Source organism: Pleurodeles waltl, chromosome 6, assembly GCF_031143425.1.
Source record: "Pleurodeles waltl isolate 20211129_DDA chromosome 6, aPleWal1.hap1.20221129, whole genome shotgun sequence".
Taxonomy (NCBI): Eukaryota; Metazoa; Chordata; class Amphibia; order Caudata; family Salamandridae; genus Pleurodeles; species Pleurodeles waltl.
The window spans coordinates 705,375,350-705,401,529 of record NC_090445.1 but is presented as its reverse complement, the minus strand read 5'-3'; the positions used below and the strand labels follow the sequence as shown (position 1 = coordinate 705,401,529).

Genomic DNA, 26,180 nt, shown 5'->3' with positions numbered 1-26,180 from the left:
AAGCTGCCCTTGTGTTCCAGGCACTGATTTTGCCACCACTGAGGTCAGGGATCACAAAGACAGTGCCATGGGTCGCAAGTGACAAGCCAGGGGTCGCAGATGGCGACCCCTAAATGATGTCCATGGTTAGGCCCAGCCATATCCTAAATTATGAAAAGGCTGTGTCAGTGAAGTCCTGCACAGGATGTTCCTCTCTGCCCTTCCCCACCGCCCTCAAAAAGAGAAGAGCCACAATGGAGAAGCCCATGTTTTGTAAGATTTCTCTGGGCTGTCACTGCTAGTACATGTTTCTCTAAGACATTATTGAAGTTTGATATCCATGTGATTTTACTGCCATTAGACTTACTCTCAATGCTGTTAAAATATGTGTACTGGCTGCAGCCAAACCTCCTGCCTTTTCATTGATGTAAGACACCCTTTAGCTTTTACTGCTCACCGGGATCGTGAGCTATTATTGGGAGGGAGTCAACCCTTCTCTTTGTGTCCTTAGAAACCTCTCTGCCCTCTATCCAGTTGGTCACCGTGTAGTCCGAGAGTTCTATGCTCTCAGGCATTGGTGCAGTATCACTGATGGGAGACCCCTGTGCTCCAACAGTGAATCTTGCATATTAGTTTTACATCTGAATCATATTGCTGCCATGGTTTCTCACAATTGCACCTTCATGATTCCCTTAATGTTGATGGCTGAAACTGATGCTGAGAAGCATAAGAAAATGCACAGGCAGTAAAGAGAACACGGGAAAGATAGACAGTAGCAAAAAGGGGTGAGAAAAGAGGGAGAGAAAGATTGAGAGAAAGCAGAGAACAGAGAGAACAGAGAAACGGTAGAAACCTACAGCAGAGGACCCATCAACACAACAAAGAATGGAATGAAATACTGGATGATGGAGCCCATGTAAACGTTATTGTTTCTAATTTTGGAGTCCTTTTTCCCATATTAAGTTCCCATCATATGTTTTACAAGGACTGTAACACCAAACTCACACTCTATCTAAATCTCACTCTCTATCTAAATATAATTTGAAATCAACCCTTCTCTTTTTGAAAATGTTTACACAGACTCCAAGATTAGTGCCTTATTGTGATTTTCCAGACTTGGGAGAGCAAATGATCTCTGTGTTCTCTTCAATCTAATCGCATCATGCTTCATTTCCCTAAAGTAATTGTGCAATCATCTTTTAAGTTATTGTAAAATTAGTTTAGTTTAGTTCAAGAGTTTGTAAAGCGCATTGCTACCGAAGGCCTCCCAGTGCTAGAGCGGAAGCAGAACGACAAGGAGGCAACTTATTCTTTGAACAGAAGGGTCTTCAAATTCTTATGAAAGGAAATTTCTTGACTATCCTGGCGGACCTCCAAGGGAAGGGAATTCCAGAGATATGAGGCTCTAAATGCTGAAGATTGACCTCTCCATCTTGCTTTCTTAATCTGTGAAATGTTAATTACGGAGGCAGTGGAGGATCTAAGAGCCCTTTGAGGGATGTAGGGTGTTGCAATCTGTGTAAGGAAGACTGGACCATTATTATGCAGAGCTCTGTGCAAAGTGCAGAGGGCCTTGAAGTTGATCAGTTGTTCCACAGACAGCCATTGAAGGGAAATTAAAGCAGGTTTTGTGGACAGGTGTCTGGGCATCTTCATAAGTAGGCGTGCTGTGGCATTCTGAACCACCTGAAGTATTTTTAGTACATATCGAAATGAACTGAGATAGAGGATATTTCCCTAGTCCAGGCGTGAAATTATGAGAGCCTAAGCGATTTGGCTTGAAAAGGAAGTATCTTTTCTAAGAAGTCTTAATAGACAAAAACAGGTGGCTGCCAGCTTTTTAGATTTATAGTCCATAGTCAGGTGGGAGTCTAGCCTAAAGCCCAAGGACTTTATGTTGTCTCTTGGTGAAGGTATGCCTTCCAATACATCAGGGAGCAGGGAAGGGGATCTGAGGGTGCCATAATTACCCACCAGCATGACTTCTGTTTTTTCCATGTTCAGCTAAAGTTTACAGCTGGCTATCCATCTAGCTACTACTTGAAGACAGGGTGTCAGGTTGGGCTGACCTGTCTTAGAGAGGGTTGAAAATGAGAAGACCAGATGCGTACCGTTAGCATAGGAAACCAGTGCCAAGCCTTAAGGTTCCACAATCTCAGCCAGAGGGGACATATAGATATTAAACAACATAGGGCTGAGAAAGGAGCCCTGGGGCATGCCACAGCTGAGAGGAAGGCTGTTGAAAAAAAGGGAGCGATCAAGAACTTGAAAGGTTCTATCCCTAAAAAAGGAGACCCATTTCAAAGCACACCCCTTGATGCCTGCATGGAAATGTCTATGAAGCAGAATGTTATGATCTACGGTGTCAAAAGCAGCACTTAGGTCGAATAGAATGATGGCGGCAGTGACCCCTAAATCCAGTCGCCGTCAAAAATCTTTGACTACTGCCAGAAGGGTAGCCTCTGTAGTATGTTGGGGTCTGAAGCCCATTTGAGTATGATGAAGGATCTTGTGTTCTTCAAGAAAACCTGACAGGTGTCTATTGACATCTTTTTCAATCAGTTTAGCTGCTATAGGCAAGAGAGAAATTAATCTATAGTTACTCAATATGTCTGTATCTAGATGTGGCTTTTTAAGTAAAGGTTTAATGATAGCATGTTTCCAATGTGACGGAATAAGGCCTCTTATTAAGGACTCTTTAAGGGCCTTAGTCATAGCAGAGGCAATCATGTCTGTACCTAATACCAAAATGTGAGGAGGAGGGGCAGGGTCCGGTGGAGATCCTGATCTTATAATGTGTAACAGGTTTGTTACCGATTTCGATTTCGTAAGGGGCGGAAAATCTAATAGAGGATCTCTGGAGTTTAGAACCTGAGACTGGCCTGCAAGGGTGTCATTCTGGGTGGTTATATCTGGAAAAGCTAAAGAGATGTCTCACATTTTCTTTTGAAAGGATTAGGCCAAGTTATTGCTATGCACCTTGGAGGCTTCAGTGAGATCTCTGTGAGAGGGCACTAAAATTAGAAAAACGTTCCCCCACTTTTTAATGGTAGGCAACTAAAACGTATGTTAATTTAGGAAATATTTAATAACATTTTTGCCCTGAAAAGATATTGATCAGAGTACTATATGGCCTCAGAGAGGACAGTCTTATTAATGCAAAACACTTGTGAATGTTTATGTGTTGCTTTGAAAGAGAATACATAAAATCAGTCCTGAGACGTTTTGCACATCAATCCTGTTTAGTTCAGACGTTTATTAAAGTATTGCATAGGTTTATCAGTGCAAAGAGAGACTGCTTGGCTGTGCGTACAACCCCAGACTGAGAACAGTGTGTATACAGACCTGTCGAATGCAACACGTTGACTCATTGAACAGTACAAGACAATGATAGTACTAGACCAATGCGAAAGAATCAATGTAGTGGAATTAGGTAGTCAAGTGAAAACTGCTGAATTCAGTTTGAAAAAGTACTTCCAGAACCTTAAGTACAAGCTGAACACGTTTTAATAACAGTATACTGCACTTTGCATATAAATAATACTCTGAGTACTGTTTTAACGTGTGTTGTGGTTTATGTCTCCATGAGGATATGAAGATAACTACGAATATCATAACTTTTCAAACTAACAATAAATTAAAGCCCATTGAACCAGTCATTGTCCATCCCCCACCACCTCCTTTGCTGCAGCCCACCCACTCTCTTTTTAGTTGGGTAAACCAAGTTGCTTGTTGAGAAATCTCAGACTCACACCTCCCTAACATTGACTAGGCAGCACCCCTGCTCCCCAGACCCATGAAGGTGTTTCCAGTCTTTGCTGTGCCTTATCAAAATGTCAACTGGGTCTGACTAGCAATGACCACACAAGCACAATGGCTCCATCTAACTCTATTTGGCAGAAGCAATGCTGAGATCTCTCTAGAAACAGCCATGCACTTTCTTCTATTTTGTGCATTTTATCATAGAAATAAAGCAAACTGTAAAAAACTATTGTAATAAACGGAACAAGTAGGACAGTTTTTTCCTTCTTTTAGTACGAGAGAATCGATGCCTTTGTCTCACCAAGTCCTGAAGAATAAGAGTAACATTAAGAGTACATGACTTATTAGGGACAGCGTTTGAGCTCAGAGAAATGTAGACGGCCTTGGGCCAGGGGCTGTTTGAACATAAGCAACAATTAAAGGCGCTGGGAAAATAGTCAATACATTTAGACCAGAGAGCGAAGGGCTGAAAGTAACTGTTTGGACGTTGCAGGTCGTAGTTATACAACCGAAAATGAACATAAAAATGTTCACTGTGTCTCATTGAACTGATTACATTTGTTTTCTGCAACAAATAGCCCTTTTTAATAAATGAAAAAACGGAAATTGATATACTTAGCCTATAGTACACGTTGCCAGTTTTGATAAAAGTTACACAGAAATGCACATACTTTCTCAGAAAGCCTACTAATTCCCTATGTCTACTCTCGTTACAGAAGATAACACAATAACTACAAACACAGAAACGGCTGATGGTAGGTATTAGTTTTAATTGAAATATTTACTAAGCTGTTAATTGTTTTATGTAACAAGGCAAGCTGCTATTTAATGCAATCAGACACTTTTGTTTATGTATGCATTTATTTACTGTTCTGTTACTTTCATTCTGTATGTACATATTGTGTTGTGTTCAATCAGGCCTTTTTCATTGTTTTGTCAACATTCAAAGGTGGCCCCATCTTTCATAAAGGAAGAGTATGTTTCTCTATCAGTATTGTTTGCCAAAGAGTTCCATTAGATGTGTTGCCATGTTTACTTGATAAAAACACTAAGGCCCTGATTTATACTTTTTGATGCAAACCTGCTTCAGTGCAGGTTTGCTTCAAAATGTATAGCGCCGGCAAGCGCCATTCCAGGACGCCAGCCGGGCGCCATATTTAAGGAATGGCGCAAGCCGGCGCTAAGGCCTGGTTAGCATCAAAATACATTACACTAACTGGGTAGGAGAGGTGTAGGGACAACTGGAGGTTGTGCGTGAAAGAATGGCACTAGTCAGGCTAGAGTCACAAAAATGACTTTAACCTGACTAGCATAATTTCTTTGACGACAACCCCCCTGGACATGACTCCTGTCTTAGTAAAGATTGGAGTCATCCCCCCAGCCCAATGGCCATGGCCAGGGGACTTATGTCCCCTGGCCATGGCCATTAGCACAGAGCCATGTAGTAGGGCCCAAGATAGGCCTCCCCCTATGGCACTCTAAAAATGTTTTTTAAAACTGACCTGGATTTACCTGGGATGGGTCCCACCCAACCTTAGGTGTCCTCCATGTGTGGGTGTGGGTGAGTGGGGGTGTCCCTGGGGCCTGGGGAGGGCACCTGTTGACTCCTTTCATGGTGTTCCACCTGACCCAGGCATTAAACAATGGCGCTAGGCAAGCTTAGCACCACTATTTAAGGCCCCTCTCCTCCCGTGTGTGATTTTTGCATGGGAGGATAAATAAGGCGCTAGGGCCTTAGAGTAATTTTTTTGCCAGGGAATGCCTACCTTGCATCTCATTGACCCAAGGTAGTTTTCTCAGGCAAAAAATTACGCTAACTCCAAGATTGTGCCGCTAGACATGACTTATGCCAAAATATAAATATGGAGTTAAATTTGCGCCGGATTAGCATAAGAAATTACACTAATCCGGCGCAAACAGAGTATAAATATGCCCCTAATATTCCTATAGGTTGCACACCAGATTCTATGCAGGAACACTGAAACACAGAATGGATTTCCTTATCCTCTCAAAAGGGATAGATCCTCAGCTGATTAAATGTGATCTTCTGGAAAAAACGTTCCTCTTTTCTAAAAACAAATGGCAGTCCCTAAAAGGTTTAAATCTCCTGATGGACTGTTTTGTTCTTCCAGAAATGAAGCACTGCTTTGATAACCTAAATGTGTCTCATTCTACAAATGTCTTACAACAAAATCACCCAAATTCTCTTTGAGAAGAATGAGAATCAAAGTTTCTTGGCAAAATGTATAGGTTCAGCATAATTTTAAACATTATTGCCTTTATAACCGGATTCATTTCCCAATAGATAACACATGGCTCTCTATTAAGAGATCCTATAACAATAGGTAGGGTGTACAGAGAAAACAGGTTAAACCAGCTTCATGTACAATTATAATGTTTCTTCTTTCAAGAAATAATAGTTTTTTTCTTTTCATTAAATAGCATCTCATGAACTAAAGTATTGGTCTCCCAATCGAGTTGAGAATCAGATCAGTTGTAAGCAATTCGCTAAGTAATCAAGCATTGTCAAAGCCTATACATCTGTTCTTTTCAAACTGTTGCAGCTGCTATTTGTTTTATTGAAAGACAACTCTATTACAAAAAGAAAAAAGAGGAAACCTCCTGCGACCCATAAGTTAGAGACATATAAAATATATTTTTTTAAACTGAAAACCGAGTACAAGAGCAACACAGGCCCAAGGCACAGAGTACCTTGATCCTGATTGCAACATAAGGTGAAGGGTTGATGCATCAGTAGATGTGTTGATGTCATTCCTGTAGTCAAGGGATGTGTTTGATTTTTCACACGTTGATTGTGCTGCATTGGTTTCTGAAGATGAGCATCGAACTTGCCATGCATTGATTCTGAAGCCGATGCCTTGGGTTTCTCAATGCTGTCAAAGAGATTCGTCGATCTACCTTTAGCAATGGCGGTGATGCAGCGATTTCAGTGGTGCATTGATGCTGATGCACTGGGTGCCGCTTCTAGCAGGCAGAGGATGCCTCAGCCAATTTGGCAGTTCCAGAGATGTTGCTCGGACCCCAGTGTAGTGCGCTGATTTTAGTCCTGCAAGAGGGCCAATGCACCAGTTGCCTCTTCCAGCTAGCAGAACATGCATTGATTTTACTGGTGCAAGTATCTTGGTCTACTTCCAGTGAGCAATGCACAGGAGCCGGGATAGAGAATTCAGTATCTCAGCATCTCTACAACAGGAGGGAAGCCAACAAGCCCTTGGAGATCTCTTGGAGTGCAAGGCAGAGTCCAGCTCTCCCTCAGCAAGGTCAGAGAACAGCAGACTGCAGTACAGCACAGCAGAAAAGTAGTACTTTCATGTCAGCAGGCCAGCAGAGTAACATTCATTAGTGCAGCAAAGCAGGCCTTCTGACAGTGTCCAGTTGTAGGTCAAGGAGCGTCTGATTTGGTGGGGTCAGAAACCCAGTAATTATACACAAATGAGCCTTTTAAGTGGGGGTGACTTCAAAGAAGGGTCTTTGAATTGCATATGTATAATTTCTTCCTCAGCCCAGGCCCCAGACTATCAGTAGGTTGTTATCAGCCCTTTGTGTTAGAACAGGCACTGCCTATCCAGGTGTGTCAGCTCCTCCCACCCTTCCTGCCCAGAAAGAGTCATAAGTATGCAGATGAATGCAGACAAGCACTCAGACACACCTAACCTTCCTGTGCTTGTGGTTTTCTTGAGGGAATGCATAAAGTGTAGGCGTCACCCACCCCAGATGTGTATTGGAGACAGGCTGCAGACACAGAGAGCTGTAAGAGCTTAAAATTGTTATAAGGAATTCCCAATGTTAACCTATGAGAGGAGTAGGCCTCATTGTAGTGAAAACGAATTTGGAAATGTTTTACTACCAGGATACGTGAAACCTAAACATACATGTCCTACCTTTTAGTTACACAGTAACCTGACCCGTGGGCTACCTAGGGCCTACCTTAGGAATGATGTATGTATAATAAAAGGGGAGTTGAAGGATTGAAGGCTTGGCAAAGGGTTTTAAATGGCAAGCTGAACTGGCAACGAAACTGCACGCACAGGCTCTCCAGTGACAGGCCTGAGACATGGTTTAAGGACTACTTGTGCTGGTGACACAAGCAGTGATGCAGGCCTACTAGTAGCTTTTAATTTACAGACTATGAGTATGTGGTATACCACTGTACAAGAGACTTAGAAGTGAATTAAATATGCCAATTGTGGATCCACCAATTTTACCATGTTTAGGGGAGAAACACATGCAGTTTAGTACTGGTCAGCAGTGGTAAAGAGACCAGTTGCTCAGAGACCTTAGGCCAATCAAAAGAATCAGCAAAACAGGAGGTAAGTAGGCAAAAGGTTTGGGGTAAGTCCACCCAAAGGATGACAGGTCTAAAACTCAACGACTGGCTACTGAAGGTGGGCTCACTTCAAACAGTAGTAAGCCAACTTCAGATGATGGCTGATGTTCTGACATCATTGGGCTTTTCCATTAATGTGCAGAGATCAGAAGACTGGTGTCCAGCAGTGACTCGCCTCCACATAAATTTGTTCGAGTTGGAAGCAATTTGCTTGGCACTGAAGGCATTTCTCCTGACCATCAAGGGGAAACAAGTACAGGTTCTCATGGATAACACAACCTCTATATGGTACTGTAACAAACAGGGCAGTATGGGAACAGGGTGCTGTGGCAGGAGTTGCTATATCTCTGGAAGTGGCTGACTCTCAGGGCATCTTGCTGGTCATCCATCACCTGGTGGGATCTTTAACACTATGGTGGACAAACTCAGCCACTGCTGCCTAGCAGATCACAAATGGCAGTTACACTCAGAGGTGGCATAGGGCAACTTCCAGCACCGGGGAGAACCTTGACTCGATCTGTGCATCACCATAGAGAACCTGCAGTGTGCAATATTTTGGCTCCCTTGGAGATACCATCTGTCTGAATTAGGTTTTGGAACTCCTGTACGCCTTCATACCCCCACCTCTCCTGCCCACAGTACTGAAAAAGAACACGAAGGACTTGGCCCAAGTCATCTTAGTGGCCCAGCACTGGGTGAGGAGAGTGTGGTACCAGATCTTCTGATGATGAACATAGTAGGAGCCTGAGTAGCAGACGTCTAATTAGGCATCATCTCTGTTAACCAACTAAAATATTCTCATTAAATACTGTTTGCTAGGAAGAATGCATGGGTACTTGTAGAAATGTTAATTCCCTGAGAATGATGATGTGTGATACGAGCTGGAATGAGAATGTAACGCAATTGTATGCACATGAGAGTTCATTACAAAAGTAGTACAGACAGGACAAACAGTTGAACCAATGAAGTTATCAAAGAGCTAATAAGTCCCTAAATTTTGTTTGCCAAATTCAGGATAAGCCTAAAAGAGAAACTAATGAAAAAAAACTACAAATTGAAACACACAATGAGGAAATCTAAAATGCACATTTTGCCTCAAAAAACTCTAATTGCCATGATAGTATCTGGCACTGAAGGAAACAGATTTGTTTAAAATTGTACTCCTGTGCAATACGATCATTCACAATGAAGTTAGCCAACAGCTGAAGTTGGCTGATTCATTGCCTCATGCTGAAGTGGACCGAAGACAAATGTAATTGACTTAACAAGATAGGTGGATGAAGAGGGCTGACCAGAGGCTCCTTATATATGTGCATGCTCACTGGAATTATGCAATTATTTTGCTGCAGTATTTTCCACATAATTTTTGATTTGCTGCATTTGCCATATAATCTGTCATCTGCTGCAAAATTGTGAGAATTTAATGTTTCTTGCTAAAACTTTTCAAAAGGTACTAAAATGTGGCAGCACATAGTGAAGGTTCTTGACAAAACTTAACTGATCACCTTTCAGTTGTATATTGTTGTATTTGAATATTCAGCTTGTACTAATAAGGTGAAACTTTTATCAAGACAGTGATTACATGTTTTCAAATGAAAAAAATCAAAGAATACTGTCACGCAGTGTGCTTTTTATGCTACATAATTTGCTGTTTCTTGTCGAATTTGTTAGCCAACCGGGAAGCATAATTTGGTCCTGTCCTGCTGCATAATTCCAATGGCCCAGTATATATGTAAAGTGATCTCTCATGCTGGAGCTAGCCAACGGCTAAGGTGGGCTGATCAATTGTCCCAAGGTATATGCTGCCATTGGGCCGAAGACAAATGCTAACTACACACTTAGCCCAATAGTTGAAGAAGGGTGGCTAGAAGCACCCTTTTATCATCACAGCAAAGGTAGCCATTGGCTGAAGTGGACTGAGCCATTGTCCCATTCAGTATGTTGTAGTAGGCCAACGATGAATGTAAATGACACAACAATTGAGCAATGCAAGCTCATCCTTGCCTGCTGTTGTTTTTCATTCCCATAATGGGGGTAATTACAGACATAATGCAGAGGATGTTAACATCTCATCCTCCCTCTTCTAGGAGATTAAAGTGGCAAAATTGGAAGCAGACCAGATGACACATCTGTCAGTTTGCCTGTTTAAACCTTTGTACCAGTGCTGCTGGCAGTAAAAAGGGCATGCGATCCTCAGACGGGCTTCATGAATTGTATATGTGTAATGGCGCGTCTCATTTTTCCCCTCACAACTTCACAATTCATTAACATGCTATGCATACTCAAAACAGCACAGCAAACCTGAGAGTCTGGCCATCCTAGGCAATTGACACCATTTTTGTAAAGTCAACTGGCCTTACATAAAGCCAAGATAAAGCGAACAAGCATTTGCAATGCATTTGTCTCACATTTGTGAGAGTTAGAGCTATTGGCGTTGTAAATGGCAATGTCTTTTACCTGTATGTTTTGGTTTGGAGTGTAGTGGATGTATGCCAGGTGACACAGCAACCCTCCCAGGCCTATCGCTGCAGGACAGCGGGCACAGCATGGCTGTCATCTTGGGAGTGTTTTTGTCTCTCTCTTGAAGACTGGCTGTGGTACCCTAGAGATGCAACTCTTTCTACTGTGTTTACCTAAATGTTTATAGCACCAAACAAGCCACAAAGAAGCACCTTGGTGGCATTTAACCTGGAGAATGAGGGGGCAAAAGAGTTAGGAGTAAAGAGCAGGGGGCAGCCATATATTTGTGTGTGTTAAACTTTTAAAGGAATTATTCCTCTACATCGGCACTACCAGCCTAACTTTTAAAAACATTGACTGTATACAAAGACAATAACAGAAGAGTCAGATTATCTGCAAATGAATTATAGTGATTTTGTTAAGAATGGCACCTGCTTAGCACATGATGAAATGGCAGACCCAGCAATACCAAGCGCTGTATTAAAAATGAGTTATTCCCAGACTGCCCCAACATACACCAGACATCCTAGGGGACAGGATGTGGTGAAAGGGCCAGAGCTACTGACTATGGAGCTGAGGAACACAGTTCGAGTCTTGGTGCCCCCTCAACATCCTGTGATTCTGGGCAAATCACTTAATCTCCCCTTGCTACCAAAATAGAATGTGTTCTTGTGTAATGTAACCAGTGTTGATGTAAAGCACTGTAATGCCTTCAACTACAAAAAAATGCTAAATAAATAAATAAAGTGCTCCAATACGTTTGTGTTGAGTTCACGCTACATAAAAACCCCCCCCCAAAAAAAAGACCCCACAGATATTGCAAAGAAACAGCAAGATGCCCGAAACCAAGGAAGAAGAAAAAACAACATACCTCCATGAGCAAAGAAGCGAGTCAAAAGAAAATATTTTGCACCAACACAAAACTATATGGACGATCATGCAATAATCCATGTAACAGGGTCAGTCTCCAAGGCATTAACAAAACAGGCTCAAGGCAGGACAAATGTAAAGCACTTACCAACAACATCAAGGGATTTTGTGAAAGTCAGGCCCAGGAATGAATGAAAGTAATGGGGGTGAGATAGGTGTCGTAAAGCTGCCCTTGTGTTCCAGGCACTGATTTTGCCACCACTGAGGCCAGGGATCGCAAGGACAGTGCCAGGGGTCGCAAGTGACAAGCCAGGGGTCACAGCTGCGACCCCTGGCGACCCCTAAATGATGTCCATGGTTAGGCCCAGCCATATCCTAAATTACGAAAAGGCTGTGTCAGCGAAGTACTGCACAGGATGTTCCTCTCTGCCCTTCCCCACCGCCCTCAAAAAGAGAAGAGCCACTATGGAGAAACCCATGTTTTGTAAGATGCCTCTGGGCTGTCACTGCTAGTAGATGTTTCTCTAAGACATTTTTGAAGTTTGATATCCATGTGATTTTACTGCCATTAGATTTACTCTCAATGCTGTTAAAATATGTGTACTGGATGCAGCCAAACCTCCTGCCTTTTCATTGATGTAAGACACCCTTTATCTTTTACTGCTCACCGGGATCGTGAGCTATTATTGGGAGGGAGTCAACCCTTCTCTTTGTGTCCTTAGAAACCTCTGTGCCTCTATGCAGTTGGTCACCGTGTACTCCGAGAGTTCTATGCTCTCAGGAGTTGGTGCAATATCACTGATGAGAGACCCCTGTGCTCCAACAGCGAATCTTGCGTATTAGTTTTACATCTGACTCATATTGCTGCCATGGTTTCTCACAATTGCACCTTCATGATTCCTCTAATGTTGATGGTGGAAACTGATGCTGAGAAGCATAACAAAATGCACAGGCAGTAAAGAGAACACGGGAAAGATAGACAGTAGCAAAAAGGTGTGAGAAAAGAGGGAGAGAAAGATTGAGAGAAAGCAGAGAAGACAGAGAACAGAGAAAGGGTAGAAACCTATAGCAGGGAACAAATAGACACAACAAAGAATGAAATAAAATACTGCATAATGGAGCCCATATAAATGTTATCATTTCTAATTGTGTAGTCCTTTTTCCCATATTAAGTTCCCATCATACGTTTTACAAGGACTGCAGCATCGAATTCACACTCTATCTAAAGCTCACTCCATATCTAAATCTACATTGAAATCAACCCTCCTCCTTACTCTTTTTGAAAATGTTTACACGGACTAAAAGATTAGTGCCTTATTGTGATTTTCCAGACTTGAAAGAGAAAAAACACAATGTGAAAGATGCGTTCTCTTCAATCTAATCGCATCATGCTTCATCTCCCTAAAGTAATCCTGCAATCATCTTTTAAGTTATCGTAAAATTAGAATAACATTCCCCTTATTTTTGCTGGTAGACAACTAAAATGTAGGTTCATTTGGAAAATATTTAATTACATTTTTGCCCTGAAAAGATATTGATCAGAGTACTATATGGCCTCAGAGAGGACAGTCTTATTAATGGAAAACACTTGTGAATGTTTATGTGTTGCTTTGAAAGAGAATAAATAAAATCAGTCCTGATACGTTTTGCACATCAATCCTGTTTAGTTTAGACGTTTATTAAAGTATTGCATAGGTCTATCAGTGCAAAGAGAGAATGCTTGGCTTGTGTGTACAACCACAGACTGCTAATAATATGTACACATACCTGTTGAATGCAACATGTTGACTCATTGAACAGTACTAGACAATGATAGTACTAGACCAATGCGAAAGAATCAATGTAGTGGAATTAAGTAGTCAAGTGAAAACTGTTGAATTCTGTTTTAAAGAGTACTTCCAGGTACTTAAGTACAAGCTGAACTCGTTTTAATAACAGTATACCTCACTTTGCATATAAATAATATACTAAGTACTGTGTTAACTTGTGTTGTGGTTTATGTCTCCATGAGGATATGAATATAACTAAGAATATCATAACTTTTCAAACTAACAATAAATGAAATCCCATTGAACCTGTCATTGTCCATCCCCTCACCAACTACTTTGCTGCAGCCCATCCACTCTCCTTTTAGTTGGATAAACCAAGTTGCTTGTTGAGAAATCTCAGACTCACACCTCCCTAACATTAACTAGGCAACGCTCCTGACCCATGAAGGTGTTTCCAGTCTTTGCTGTGCTTTATCAAAATGTCAATTGGGTCTGACTTGCAATGACCGCACAAGCACAATGGCTCCAACTAACTATATTTGGCAGAAGCAATGCTGAGATCTGTCTGGAAAGAGCCATGCACTTTCTTCTATTTTGTGCATTTTATCATAATACAAAGGCAACCTGTAAAAAAGCAATTGTAATAAATGCAACAGGTAGGCCAGTTTTCCATCTCTTAGTAAGGGAGAATGGAAGCAATTGTGTTGCAAAGTCCTGAAGAGTAAGAGTGACGTTAAGAGTACATGACTTATTAAGGACAAAGGTGGAGCTCAGAGAAGGTAGCCGGACAGGGGCGACGGGCTATAGCCCACATGAGCAACATTTAAAGGCCGGGAAGGACTACATGCTAATGTTGGTTTGCACTGGGAAAATAGTAAATACCTTTAGGTAAGGGCTGAAAGTAACTGTATGGACGTTGTAGGTCATATTTGTACAGCAGAAAATGAACATGAAAATGTTGTTTCTCATTGAACTGATGTCATTTGTTTTCTGCAACAAATGGTCCTTTTTAATAAGTTAATAAACTGAAATGGAAATACTTAGCCTAGAGTATATGTTGCTTGTCTTGATAAACGTTACACAGAAATCCTCATGCTTGTTCAGGCAGCCTACTAATTTCTTATGTCTACTCTAGTTACAGACAATAACATAATAACTGCAGTAACAGCTAATGGTATGTATGTTTTAATTGAAATATTTTATAAGCAATGAATTGTTTTATGTAACAAGGCTATTTAATACGATCAGACACATTAGTTTATATATGCATTTATTTACTGTTACTTTCGTTGTGCATGTACATATTGTGTTGTGTTCAATCATGCCTTTTTTCATTTATTTTTGCTCACATCCAAAGGTTGCACCATCTATCATAAGGACAAAGTATGTTTCTCTATCAGCATTGTTTGCCAAGGAGTTCCATAGAATGTGTTGCCATGTTTACTTGGTTAAGGGCCAGACCTACGAAGCACTTTTCTGGTGGGCTGTTTGCGACTGGAAAAAAGTTTTTTTCTATTTACCAAAGCAAGATGTGACTTAGTAATTTGTTTACCGAAACGTGGGCCAGACGTACAAAGCTTTTTTATTGTTGCAGATGGCCCAATTTGCAAAATCAGGCTGTTAGCGACAAGAAAACAGCATTTCCCAATGTACGAACCCAATTTTGCAATTCAGTAAACTATATATGAAATCGCAAACAGGTTTTAGGAGTCGCAATTAGGAAGGGGTGTTCCAAGGGCGTTCCTTTCTAATTGTGAGTTGCAGTGGTATGTATGCTTGTTTACTGACTGTGAATGCGATCACAAAACAATCACAGTTAACACCAATATCAAATTGGTGTTAACTCATTTTCAAATGGGATGGTTTCATCAAGGATTCCCTTCCCCTTTGTCAAAGGAAGTAAATATATTTTTTCAGAGCAGGTTGTGTTCTCAAGGACCACTGACTACTCTGAAAAAATGAAAAGAAAACTTTTCATTTTTTGTTTGAAATGCATCCTGTTTTCCTTTAAGGTAAATGGGCCTCATTAAAAAAAAAAAAAAATGCTTTATTTAAAAAGCTGTCACAGACATGGCAGTCTGTTGTCCCCGGCAGGCCACCATCTCTGTGAGTGCGGTCATTCCCAATGGAGTCGCAAATTGCAACCTACCTCATGAATATTGATGAGATAGGTCATTTGTGACCCTATTGGGAATCGCTAAATGTGTCTGAGACACATTTGTACATTTCATTTTGCGAGTCTGTAATTGTGACTTGCAAAATTTGCAATTAGAGACTCGCAAAATAAAATGGACATAAATCTGTCCCTTAAACACTAATGTTCCTATAGGTTGCACATGATATTCCATGAAGGAACACTGAAACACAGAATGGATTTCCTGATACACTCAAAAGGTAAGAGTCCCAGCTGATAAAACAGTTTATTTTGGAAAAAACATTCCTCTTTTCTAAAAAAAAAAAAATTGCAGCCCATAAAAGGTTTAAATCTCCTGATGGACTCTTTTGTTTTTTCAGAAAGGAAGCACAGTTCTGATAACCTAAACATGTCTCATTCTACAAATGTCTTCCAACAAAATCACCCGTATTCTCTTTGAGAAGAATGTGAATTAAAGTTTCTTGGCAAAATGTATTGGTTCAGCTTAATTTTAAACATTATCGCCTTCAAAACTGGATTCATTTCCAATAGATAACACATGGCTTTCTAATAAGAAATCCTATTAAAGTAGGTAGGGTGTTGAGAGCTACAAGGAGACACGCCTAGGCTGATGGACCTTTTGACCACGTTCGGGGACTTCCCAGCACGAGATGTCATTTTGGCATCTCAAATCAATATCTCAATAACTCAAGCAATATTCACAATAAGTAATCATTAAGCTAATCAATATCATTTAACAAGAATCAATCAATTGAACACACCATGACCCTTCAGTCATAAATAACCACACCAATTTAGTTAAGAGTTAGAATATTTATTTCCCTATTAGTTACAATCTAATATCATCTCCGTTAATCTCATTAGCAATCAATCTCATTAGTAATCTCTTCAGACTTTGTAATTAGAACACAATTAATCAAGACATAGAGAATATTCATTCAGCATTAACACATCATCAACAAGAAACAGCTTAGCAAAGTCACAGTAGTGCAAGATTCAACAAAGCAAGATCCAAGTCATTTGTCTATTTGCGTCAAATAATTTTGAACACCTTAACTAACCTCAAATTAGCATCAGCATGTTGGGCTTCATGCAAAACCATTTAGCAAACACAAATTTAGAAAACATCTAACTATGGCCTCTATCAAACGAGCAGTTGGTACCTAGAAAGAAAAGGCAAACGGACAATTACAATTATCCTCAGATAGTTACCCTTCCAACGAATCAGCAATCAGCGTCAGTCTTCGTCCTCAGGACATCAGTCGATTCACCATCAGCAAAGGTAGGACAGGGCAAAGTCTCAGTATGGCATAGCTCAAAATAAGGCTCTTCCCTCATATGGAGGAGAAGTAAGTATCAGGTAAGGATTAGATAGAGAATGGTCAAAGTATCAAGAAGGATAAACAGCAAAGTCTCAAAAGAATAATGGCAAAGTATGGCTTGGAGTGGAATCTCCGAATAATGGCTGACTTCTCCTCGGGTCATGCGGTTAAATCAAAACTGTCGAACTAGCCCTTAATTGCCCATTGGATAATATTTGGTACATCATTATCTTTGTCCAATAATTCTCCACACACTTCACTAGAATTTTCTACAAAACACAGTTCTTGTGTCGTTGATTGGCTCACGTTATTGACGTCTTCATCGGTTGGAATGTCAGGTAAGAAAAGTTACACTTTAAGCTCCAGCCAGTAGTCCCATTGTTTTCTCCTACTCCAGGCAGCCTTGCTCCTATTATGAATTACACTGTTGCATTCAGCAAGAATGTCTCCTTGAGAAAGTCAAGTCCCATGAGAAATAATTTACTACGGCTACACACACATCTCTAGTTTCTGGAACAGTACAGTCTTGTGTCCTTCAGGAAAACAGCACATTGCACATTAGAAAAACACATTTTAATATGAGACCAGGCAGCTAGGCCCAGACCCTCGCTAACTAAGGCCTAGTAATTCAGTTAACAAACCCTACTACATGACTCTAATAATAATATGCTAATACAAATTCAAAACATTAGTACATAATTATTTCATCATTAATAAGTTTCATTAGTCTTCGTATACATTGGTAGCCACTCCCCGTGGGCACATTTCAGACGTGTCCAATATTTTCTACGTTAACACATTTTCTGTGCAGCTTCATTACACAATATTTTGCAAGCTTTTCATGTTAATATTGATCTTAAAAGAAACACTCCAACAATCACTCCTCTGATGACTCTTGTCATCACACAAACCTTTCCCCACAAATTTTACATCTTAAAATGTCCTCATTTCAATCTCTTTTCTTAATCTTTCCCGCGTTGATTTTGCCCAGAATAATTTTTCCCTTCGTTTTTCTTCCCTCCTCTTTTTATTTTTTGCCATTTTCAATTTTATTATTTTACTAATTTTACATGCCACCCATAATCCAAATAAGCAAGCTATAACAATCAATATTCCTTGTATTATTTTTGACAGTATCCCATGCCAAATACTACTAAACCAATTTCCTACTGAAGCAAATCCTTTCCCAACCTTTTCCCAAACACCTGGCTCTTTCAGTTCCTTCAAGTCTGTACTATCCCTAGTTAAATTAGTAAGCATACTTCTAATCTCATTATATTATCTGGTATGTAAGCACAGCAATGAAGCTCATTACGCATCCTACAAACTCCGCCATTTTTTGCTAAAAGAATGTCTAAAGCAAGCCTGTTTTGAAGAGTTATAGCCCTCTCCGCAGCAAGTTCAGTATCCATCAGGAGTATAGCCCCTGAAAAGTTTGCCAGCATGTCATCCACAATAGTAGACAACTTTTGAATCTTTATGGAGTTTCAGATAACTCCCACTGAAGGAATTATTGCCCCAAATATGTCTCCTACTACACCAGCAGCAGTTTCTCTCTTCTGTCTATTACAATGTAATTCAGACAATTTCGGAAACCTTTTCAAATCGTCAAGTTGATATATCTTTGGGAAAACTATCCCCAAGTAACATGTCCCATACCATCCCCTTGGAAGATGGTAATAAGCGTTAAGTCCACACATATTATAGATCCTAGGGATCGCTAGATCCTGTCTATTTAACATGAATGTCCATTTACTCTGAAACAAAAACACATGCTTACATTCACTCGTTCCCACAAACACATTGTCATAATATGATTTTGGCCTAGATATGCAAAGCTTACCTACGTGTAGTGCATCTAAAGCTAACGTCCACTGTTCCCTAATTGCACTGTAACCCTCACTATTAGCAAAAGCCCGTTGCTGAAATCCCTTCTCTAATTTACCCTTCAATGCCCTTCTTCTATCTTCTGTGGGATCTAAAAAGCTTTTCTCTACAGGTGTGAGCAAACTTGTCAAATTATTGCGGTGTGCATAAGATCTACTAATTGTTAATGTCACCTCAAAGAAGCCTTTAACTAACTTTATGCTATAGTTCTTCGCTACCCCATTCAAATCCTCTATGATAGGCACATAAGAAAACACAAGATCATGTTTTGAGTAAAAATACTGAATCTCTTCCTGGTTATAGAATCTTGTTAGTAACAGACTACAACTTATCCCATATGTTAAAGGCAGACTATGATATGTAACCCCCTCTTGTACCGAAACAGGAATCTGTGTGCACACGTAACAATCTTTCGCATCCATTGTGTGAACATACTCACTCAGCAAGCAATAGAAAACATTAGTGGATAGTTTCCTTTTTGCGTTATTTCCCTCATGAAAGTATTTTGTATCCTGCTCAAACTTCTCCCAAGCTGTTAGTGCAGTGGTAGTCTCAGGAATTGTAGCATTGTTAGTTCCACTCTTATCCATCGATGTCACACACAACACCTAAACCAACACCCAAATATTTACATCGCCTACTCCCTCTATTATCCTCCCTAGTGTTAGCCATGATCTGTAAAGAATCAGAAAGTGAACGAATATTAGTTCAAAACAACAGAGGACAGTGAGAATGAATTTTCTCCTTTTTTTTTTCTCTCGCAGCCAGGTCAAAACAAGCAAGTAATTACAGCTTTCACTTTCACTCCCAGGATCCTTGTCAATTCAGGTTAGTAGCTTGTCAAATCAGTTTTCAAAAGTCAATTCAGGTTATCAGTGCCACATCCGGTAAATCATCAGTCTCTTTTCTCAATTTCCTTTTCCCTTTAATTTAATTCTTATGCCAATTCAGTCTCTTCGGCCAGACTCAGGTACCAAAGCACTGACCTGGAATCTCTCGATCAAAGCAAAATGCCAAGAGCCCTTGTTGCCATTCAACTGACGTTGCATACACCCATTCAGGACCCGAGTACCTTCTGTTTGCTACTCTCTTTTTTTTCAACTTGCAATCACCTTGCAACTCTCCTTCACTTAGATCTTCTCTCCTTGTTGTATCAACTTCTTCCTCTATTGCATCTTCGACAACCACCTTTCCCTTTTTCACTTGCAACTCTGGCCACTTATCTCCTTTCAGTGTATCTCTGGCCTTTGATCTTTCCTATGGCAGCCCTTCACCCTCCTCTGACTCTATGGTGTTTTCTCTTGATGGACCTGCAATTTGCTCAGGAGGAGTCCGGACACTCTGACTCTCTTCCGCCTCAACTCCTTCGCCTTCTGGGTCTGTCAGGGCCTCTAGCTCATTTCCATATTCGTCTGCTTCTGGGAGAACCTTCCTCTGATTTGGCTCTCCTGGTGCCTCAGTTGAGATAGGCTCACCGTCACCCCTCTGGGTCTCCTCTCCTTCGTCTCTTACTGGAGTGACCAAGCCGTCCTCAACAGGCTCTCCTTCTGTCTCAGTTCCCCTTCGATCACTCTCCGGCCCTGAGACTTCCTTCTCTGTTGTTGGTACTTTCAACAACTCAACTTCCTCATCAGTTGGACACGTCACCTTTTTCGTGAGACTGGCATGGATCCAGTTCGGAATTCCCGCACATTTCACAGCAGTAGTAGTCATTAGTATCCCTTGGTATGGCCCCTTCCAACGTGGCTCCAAACACAACTTCCTTACGTGTTTCTTGATAACAACCCAGGCACCAGCTTTCAGGATGTGTCCTGGATCATTTATCGGTGGCAGGGTGGTAGCTTCCACCTGGTGAGAAAAAGAGAGGACCACATCAGCCAGACCCTTGCAGTAGTCCAACACCATATCATCCGTGATATTCACAAGAGCATTCGCAGGCACTGCGGGCAGTCTCATAGCTCGGTCCATGAGAATCTCATGAGGGGACAGTCCTGTTTTCTTGTTAGGTGTATTTCTCATTGACATTAGTACCAAAGGCAATACATCGGGCCATTTCAAATTCGTGGCTGCACACATCTTTGCCATTCTCGACTTCAGGGTACCATTCATCTGCTCCACTAGTCCTGATGCTTCAGGGCGGTAACTACAATGCAACTTCTGTTCAATGTTCAATGCTGCACACAATAGCTTAACCACCTCGTTGTTGAAGGGACTTCCCCTATCTAATTCCAAAGAGATCGGAAACCCGAAAGGTGGTATCAATTTCCTAAGCAGCAGCTTCGCTACTGTGAGACTGTCATTCCTGCGTGTTGGGTATGCTTCAATCCAGTGACTAAAGATGCACACACTCACCAACACGTATATCAGACCTCCACACATAGGCATTTCAATAAAATCCAATTGCATTCTGCTAAATGGACCTCCTGCTCTCCCAATGTGGCTCACATTCACCACCGTCCCTTTTCCCGCATTCATCTGCTGACAGATGATACACCTGTGACAAATCACTTATGCAGCTTGTCTGAACTTCGGGTTGAACCAGTCAATTTTGAACAACCTGATCATGGCATCCCTCCCAATATGTGCTTGACCGTGGTAAAACCTTGCAAACTGTGACAGGAGACTGTTTGGCAAAACCATTTTCCCTTCATCTGAAACCCACAAATCATCTGGCCTTTGTACGCATTGCATCGTGACCCAAGAACGCTTCTCATCTTTGCTGGCACATCCCTGTAACAATCTCAATTCTTCTAACGTGTCAATCACCCTTAAGGCATATCCTGTCCATGTCTCATTTTCTGTTTCAGGTAACAATTCCCACTGATCCTTAAACGATATACAGTTCAGTGCGCAAAACCTTGCGACTTGATCCGCATATCCATTTCCCATTGAAACAAAGTCTTGTGACTTCAGGTGAGCACTGCATTTTACCATGGCAATTTCATGAGGTAACTGAATAGCGTGCAACAACTCCTTAATTATCTCACCATTTTTCACTGGAGAACCAGAAGAGGTCAAGAAACCTCTCTGTGACCATAGTTGGCCAAAATCATGAACAATTACGAATCCGTATCTGCTATCAGCATAGATAGTCACTCTCAACTGGGCGGCAGCATGGCAAGCTCTAGTAAGAGCAACCATTTCAGCCACTTGAGCAGAATATACTCTCTCAAGCCAAGACACTTCCAGGATACCAGATATCGTACATACAGCGTATCCGGCTCTCAGCACTCCTACTGAGTCTCTTAAACAGGAGCCATCGACAAAGATAATTTGGTCATTTTCTTCAAATTGGTTATCTTTAATATCAGGCCTCGGTTTGGTGCACATTTCTGTTACCTCAAGACAATCATGTTCTACATCTATAACATCTTCATCCTCTGTGTTTTCATTAGGAAGCAAAGTTGCCGAGTTCAACACTGTACATCTTTTCAAAGTTACATTTGGTGACCCCAATATAATCGTTTCATATTTTGTCAATCTTGCATTTGTCATGTGCTGCGTTTTTCTACGGGTCAACAGGATCTCAACTGAGTGAGGGACCATGACTGTTAGAGGATGTCCCATCACTATGCCTTCACACTGTGTGAGGCTTTGACCAACTGCTGCTACTGCACGCAGACAACCCGGTAAGGCTGCTGCAACTGGGTTCAAGGTAGCTGAAAAATATGCTACTGGTCGGTTTACACCTCCATGGACCTGCGTTAGGACAGACAAAGAACATGCATCATGTTCATGACAAAACAGAACAAAAGGCTTCCCGGAATCAGGCATACCTAAAGCTGGAGCTCTGCACATGCTCTCACTTAGCTCAGTAAACGCCTTCATTTCCTTCTCTGTCAGCACTATAACATCTGGCCCTTCTTTAACCATCAGTCTCACCAATGGCTTGGAGATGACTAAGAAATTCGGGATCCACTGATCCCACCATCCCTAGAAACATCCTAACATCTCTCCGTGTCGTTGGGGGATTCATCTGTAACAGTGCAGTCACTCTTTCCCTGGATAACTTCCTCAACCCTTTCTCAATTTGATGACGCAAGTACTTCACCTCTTTCTGGCAATATTGCAACTTCTTTGGGGACACCTTGTGTCCGTTCTTTCCCATGTGATTCAGTAAGGCAATCGAATCATACTTGCACTCATCCCTCGTTTTGGAAGCAATCAACAAATCATCAATGTACTACATTAGAGTTGATTGGAAAGGCAATTCTAATTACTCCAGATCCTTTTTCAGTATTTGATTGAATATAGAAGGTGATTCCGAAATCCCTTGAGGAATTCAACACCAATTGTAGACCTTATCCAGGAATTTGAAACTGAAGAGAAATTGGCTGTCCTCATGAAGAGGCACAGAAAAGAATGCTTGAGACAGATCAATTACTGTGAACCACTCTGCATCACATGGAACCTGGAACATAATCACAGCTGGATTTGGCACCACTGGGCAGCATTTCACCACTATGTCATTAATGTTTCTCAAATCTTGGACAATCCTAACCTTCCCACAGGGCTTTCTCAATCTCATTATTGGTGAATTACATGGGCTGCTCATCACTTCTTTCAAGACTCCCTGTTTCACAAAGTCTGCAATTAATTGTGCCACCTTTATAATGACATCTTGCGCCATATGGTAATGCGGTACCTGGGGGAACACAGCATTTGGCTTTACATTGACTTTAACTGGTTCTACTCCTTTCATCAGTCCTACTTCTTTCCCTGTCAAGTCCCACACCTTCTCTTGGACTGTTCCCTGCGAGTCTGCTGGAAGATCAGCCACTGCGAACATTGGGAAGAAGTTAGTTAGAGGATACTCCTCGTCTGTGGTCTCCGTTTCAGGCTCTGAAACCTGCTGTTCACCTCCTTCATCGTAACTGTTTGTCTGAACCTCAATCCCCTCATTGGAACAGGTGATCAAACACCTTGTTTGCACAGTTAGGCCCTCATTCTGACCTTGGCGGGCGGCGGAGGCCGCCCGCCAAAGTCCCGCCGTCAGGTTACCGTTCCGCGGTCGAAAGACCGCGGCGGTAATTCTGACTTTCCCGCTGGGCTGGCGGGCGGTCTCGTTCAGACCGCCAGCCAGCCCAGCGGGAAAGACGCTTCCACGATGAAGCCGGCTCGGAATCGAGCCGGCGGAGTGGAAGCTGTGCGACGGGTGCAGTTGCACCCGTCGCGTATTTCACTGTCTGCGCAGCAGACAGTGAAATACATGTAGGGGCCCTCTTACGGGGGCCCCTGCAATGCCCATGCCAGTGGCATGGGCACTGCAGGGGCCCCCAGGGGCCCCGCGACCCCCCCTACCGCCATCCGGATCTCGGCGGTCCGACCGCCGGGATCTGGATGGCGGTAGGGGGGGTCAGAATCCCCGCGGCGGTGCAGCAAGCTGCGCCGCCGCGGAGGATTCAATGGGGCCGCGGTACACTGGCGGGACCCCGCCAGTGGTGCCGGTCCGACCGCGGCTTTACCGCCGCGGTCGGAATCCCCATTGAAGCACCGCCGGCTTGTCGGCGGTGCTCCCGCGGTCCTCCGCCCTGGCGGTCAAAGACCGCCAGGGTCAGAATGAGGGCCTAAGTCTCTTCCCAGTAGGGACACGGGACTCGAATCGCAAACCACAAATTAGTCCAATCCCTGAAAAGTGCTAAGCTCAACCTGCACCGGATCTGTGATCGGGTTAGTCAGGAGTAGGTTTGCCACTCCTACTACTTTGACTTTCTGTCCCGAAAGGGGCAGTTTCGGAACCTCTGTGCTTCTGACTGTAGAGCGTGTAGCTCCTGTGTCAACCAAGAATGAAACCTTGTGACTCATTACCTTCCCCTGAACATAGGGCCCTTTCTGATCTACTTCTTAGGACGCTGCAAGCCTACACTCCTCACTATCTGAACTCTCATCCGACCATTCATCATTTATTCCATTCTCACCACGCAATGGGAACTGTTGTACTGTGTTATTTTGACTCATTCCTTGACCTGTGACCTGTTGAGGAAGCATCCCCTGTTGCTGTTCCATTTGCGCTAAGGGCACTTGCATTTGCTGTCTAGGTACCATGGGAACCTGCTGTTGCATTTGCTACATCGCCATTGGTTGTATATGTGGCATTTGTACCTGCTGCATGGGTTGAAAACCCTGCATCTGATTCATGTTATTCTGAAAATTCGGATCAGGACCTCTCAGCCTCGGTCCCTTCACATTTTGAAATGCACTGACATCATTTCTTTGCTGAACAACACTCTCCTGCACCATCATTGGGCACTCCCGCTTCCAATGTCCAACGAAACCGCAAGCATGACAAGGTAACATCTTCTTCATCCCCTGTACATCGCTTTGAACTACTATAGTGTTCAAGTCTGGACTTCTGTTCACAAAACCTCCTCGACCTCTGCCTCTCACTTGGGCCTGAAACATCCCATTTCCTTGCGGCTGTTGCACCATCTGTTGTAGACAACCTCTCTGCATCCCTGACTGTGCTGCCTTAATTTGCATCACCATCTTTTTCTCCTTCAGCTTTCTCTGCTTTAACTCAATCTCGTCACTACAGTACTTCGCATAATGCAACACCTCGTCAATCGGCTTTGATTGCCAGCAAATCAAATGATTCTTAATCATCTGACTAATCTCAGGTTTCAACCCCTCAACAAATCTAAACACAAGGTGATTCATGTCCTTCACCTCAACAACCTCTGTACCGGCGTAGTGTTTGAACACTTTCAAGAACTTCTCATAATAGGCATGTTTCGACTCCTTGGCTTCCTGAGCCGTCCGATCAATCTTTTGCCAATCAATATTTTTTGGCGAAACTCTCTGTTTCAGGAATTCAATCACCTTATAGAAGTACTTCATCACCTCAGGAGATGGTGCTCCTGTGACTCTATCCCTTGCCGGTTCTGCGGCTGGCTAATCCACACTTCATTTGCACTCAAGCCACAAATCAGCTGGAACTATGATCTCAAAGAGAGTATTTCGGTCTTCCCAGAAACATTTCACAAGCTTCACAAACCTGTCCGTCTGCTGATACCACTCTATTGGTTTCTCCCTCAGCCTGGGAAAGTCATTTGTAAATGACAGAATATCACCTCTAGTCCACGGCACATGGACAAGAACCCCTCCGGCAGTCTCTCTCGTTGGTAACATCTTTACCATCCCAGCATCCTGTGAGGCTTTAGCTGGCTGCTATATGCAGTCGCTCTTCCTTTTGTCTCTCTTCTTCGCCCATCTACCTTCCCACTTCTCTAAGGCTCCCCAAACTTGTGCGCTTTGCAATATTTCCTTGAGGTGTGCTTTCATCCCAGTGGACCTCATGTGTTCAAAATACTTAGGCTCAAAATCTAACCTGCAACTCCTCTTCAAATGTTTGTTATTTTCTAAGTCTACTCCATATTTATCTGCCAAATTTGCCAACCTCTGGTGCACCCTGCTCACTTCTTTAGTTATTTTGTGACACAAGTACCTTAATTCTGCCTCAGTGTATGACTCTAACCTGTTCACTCCCATGCTCCCTTCAACAAGTTCATTTGCCTCCATGCCCAACCTCACAAAATTCAGGGACTCTTCCTCTTCTGACCTCCCTGCTGCTGCAGGAGTAGTCTGTGGTGAATTTAACTTGTCTAACCAATCTTTCAGTTGTTGCGCAG

At 42.3% G+C, this 26,180-nt stretch overlaps 1 protein-coding gene across 6 annotated transcripts in view; it reads left to right on the top strand.

The window, feature by feature from the left end:
* The window catches only part of LOC138300185 (deleted in malignant brain tumors 1 protein-like), a 499,499-nt gene that overhangs the window by 227,653 nt on the left and 245,666 nt on the right, over positions 1–26,180 (top strand). For 5 of the 6 annotated variants that reach the window (XM_069239172.1, XM_069239174.1, XM_069239170.1 and 2 more), the window contains 2 exons: positions 4,458–4,496; positions 14,324–14,362. In XM_069239172.1, the coding sequence (XP_069095273.1) occupies positions 4,458–4,496; positions 14,324–14,362 (78 nt within the window). The remainder of the gene's footprint in view (positions 1–4,457; positions 4,497–14,323; positions 14,363–26,180) is intronic. The other variant, XM_069239171.1, reaches the window with a different exon arrangement.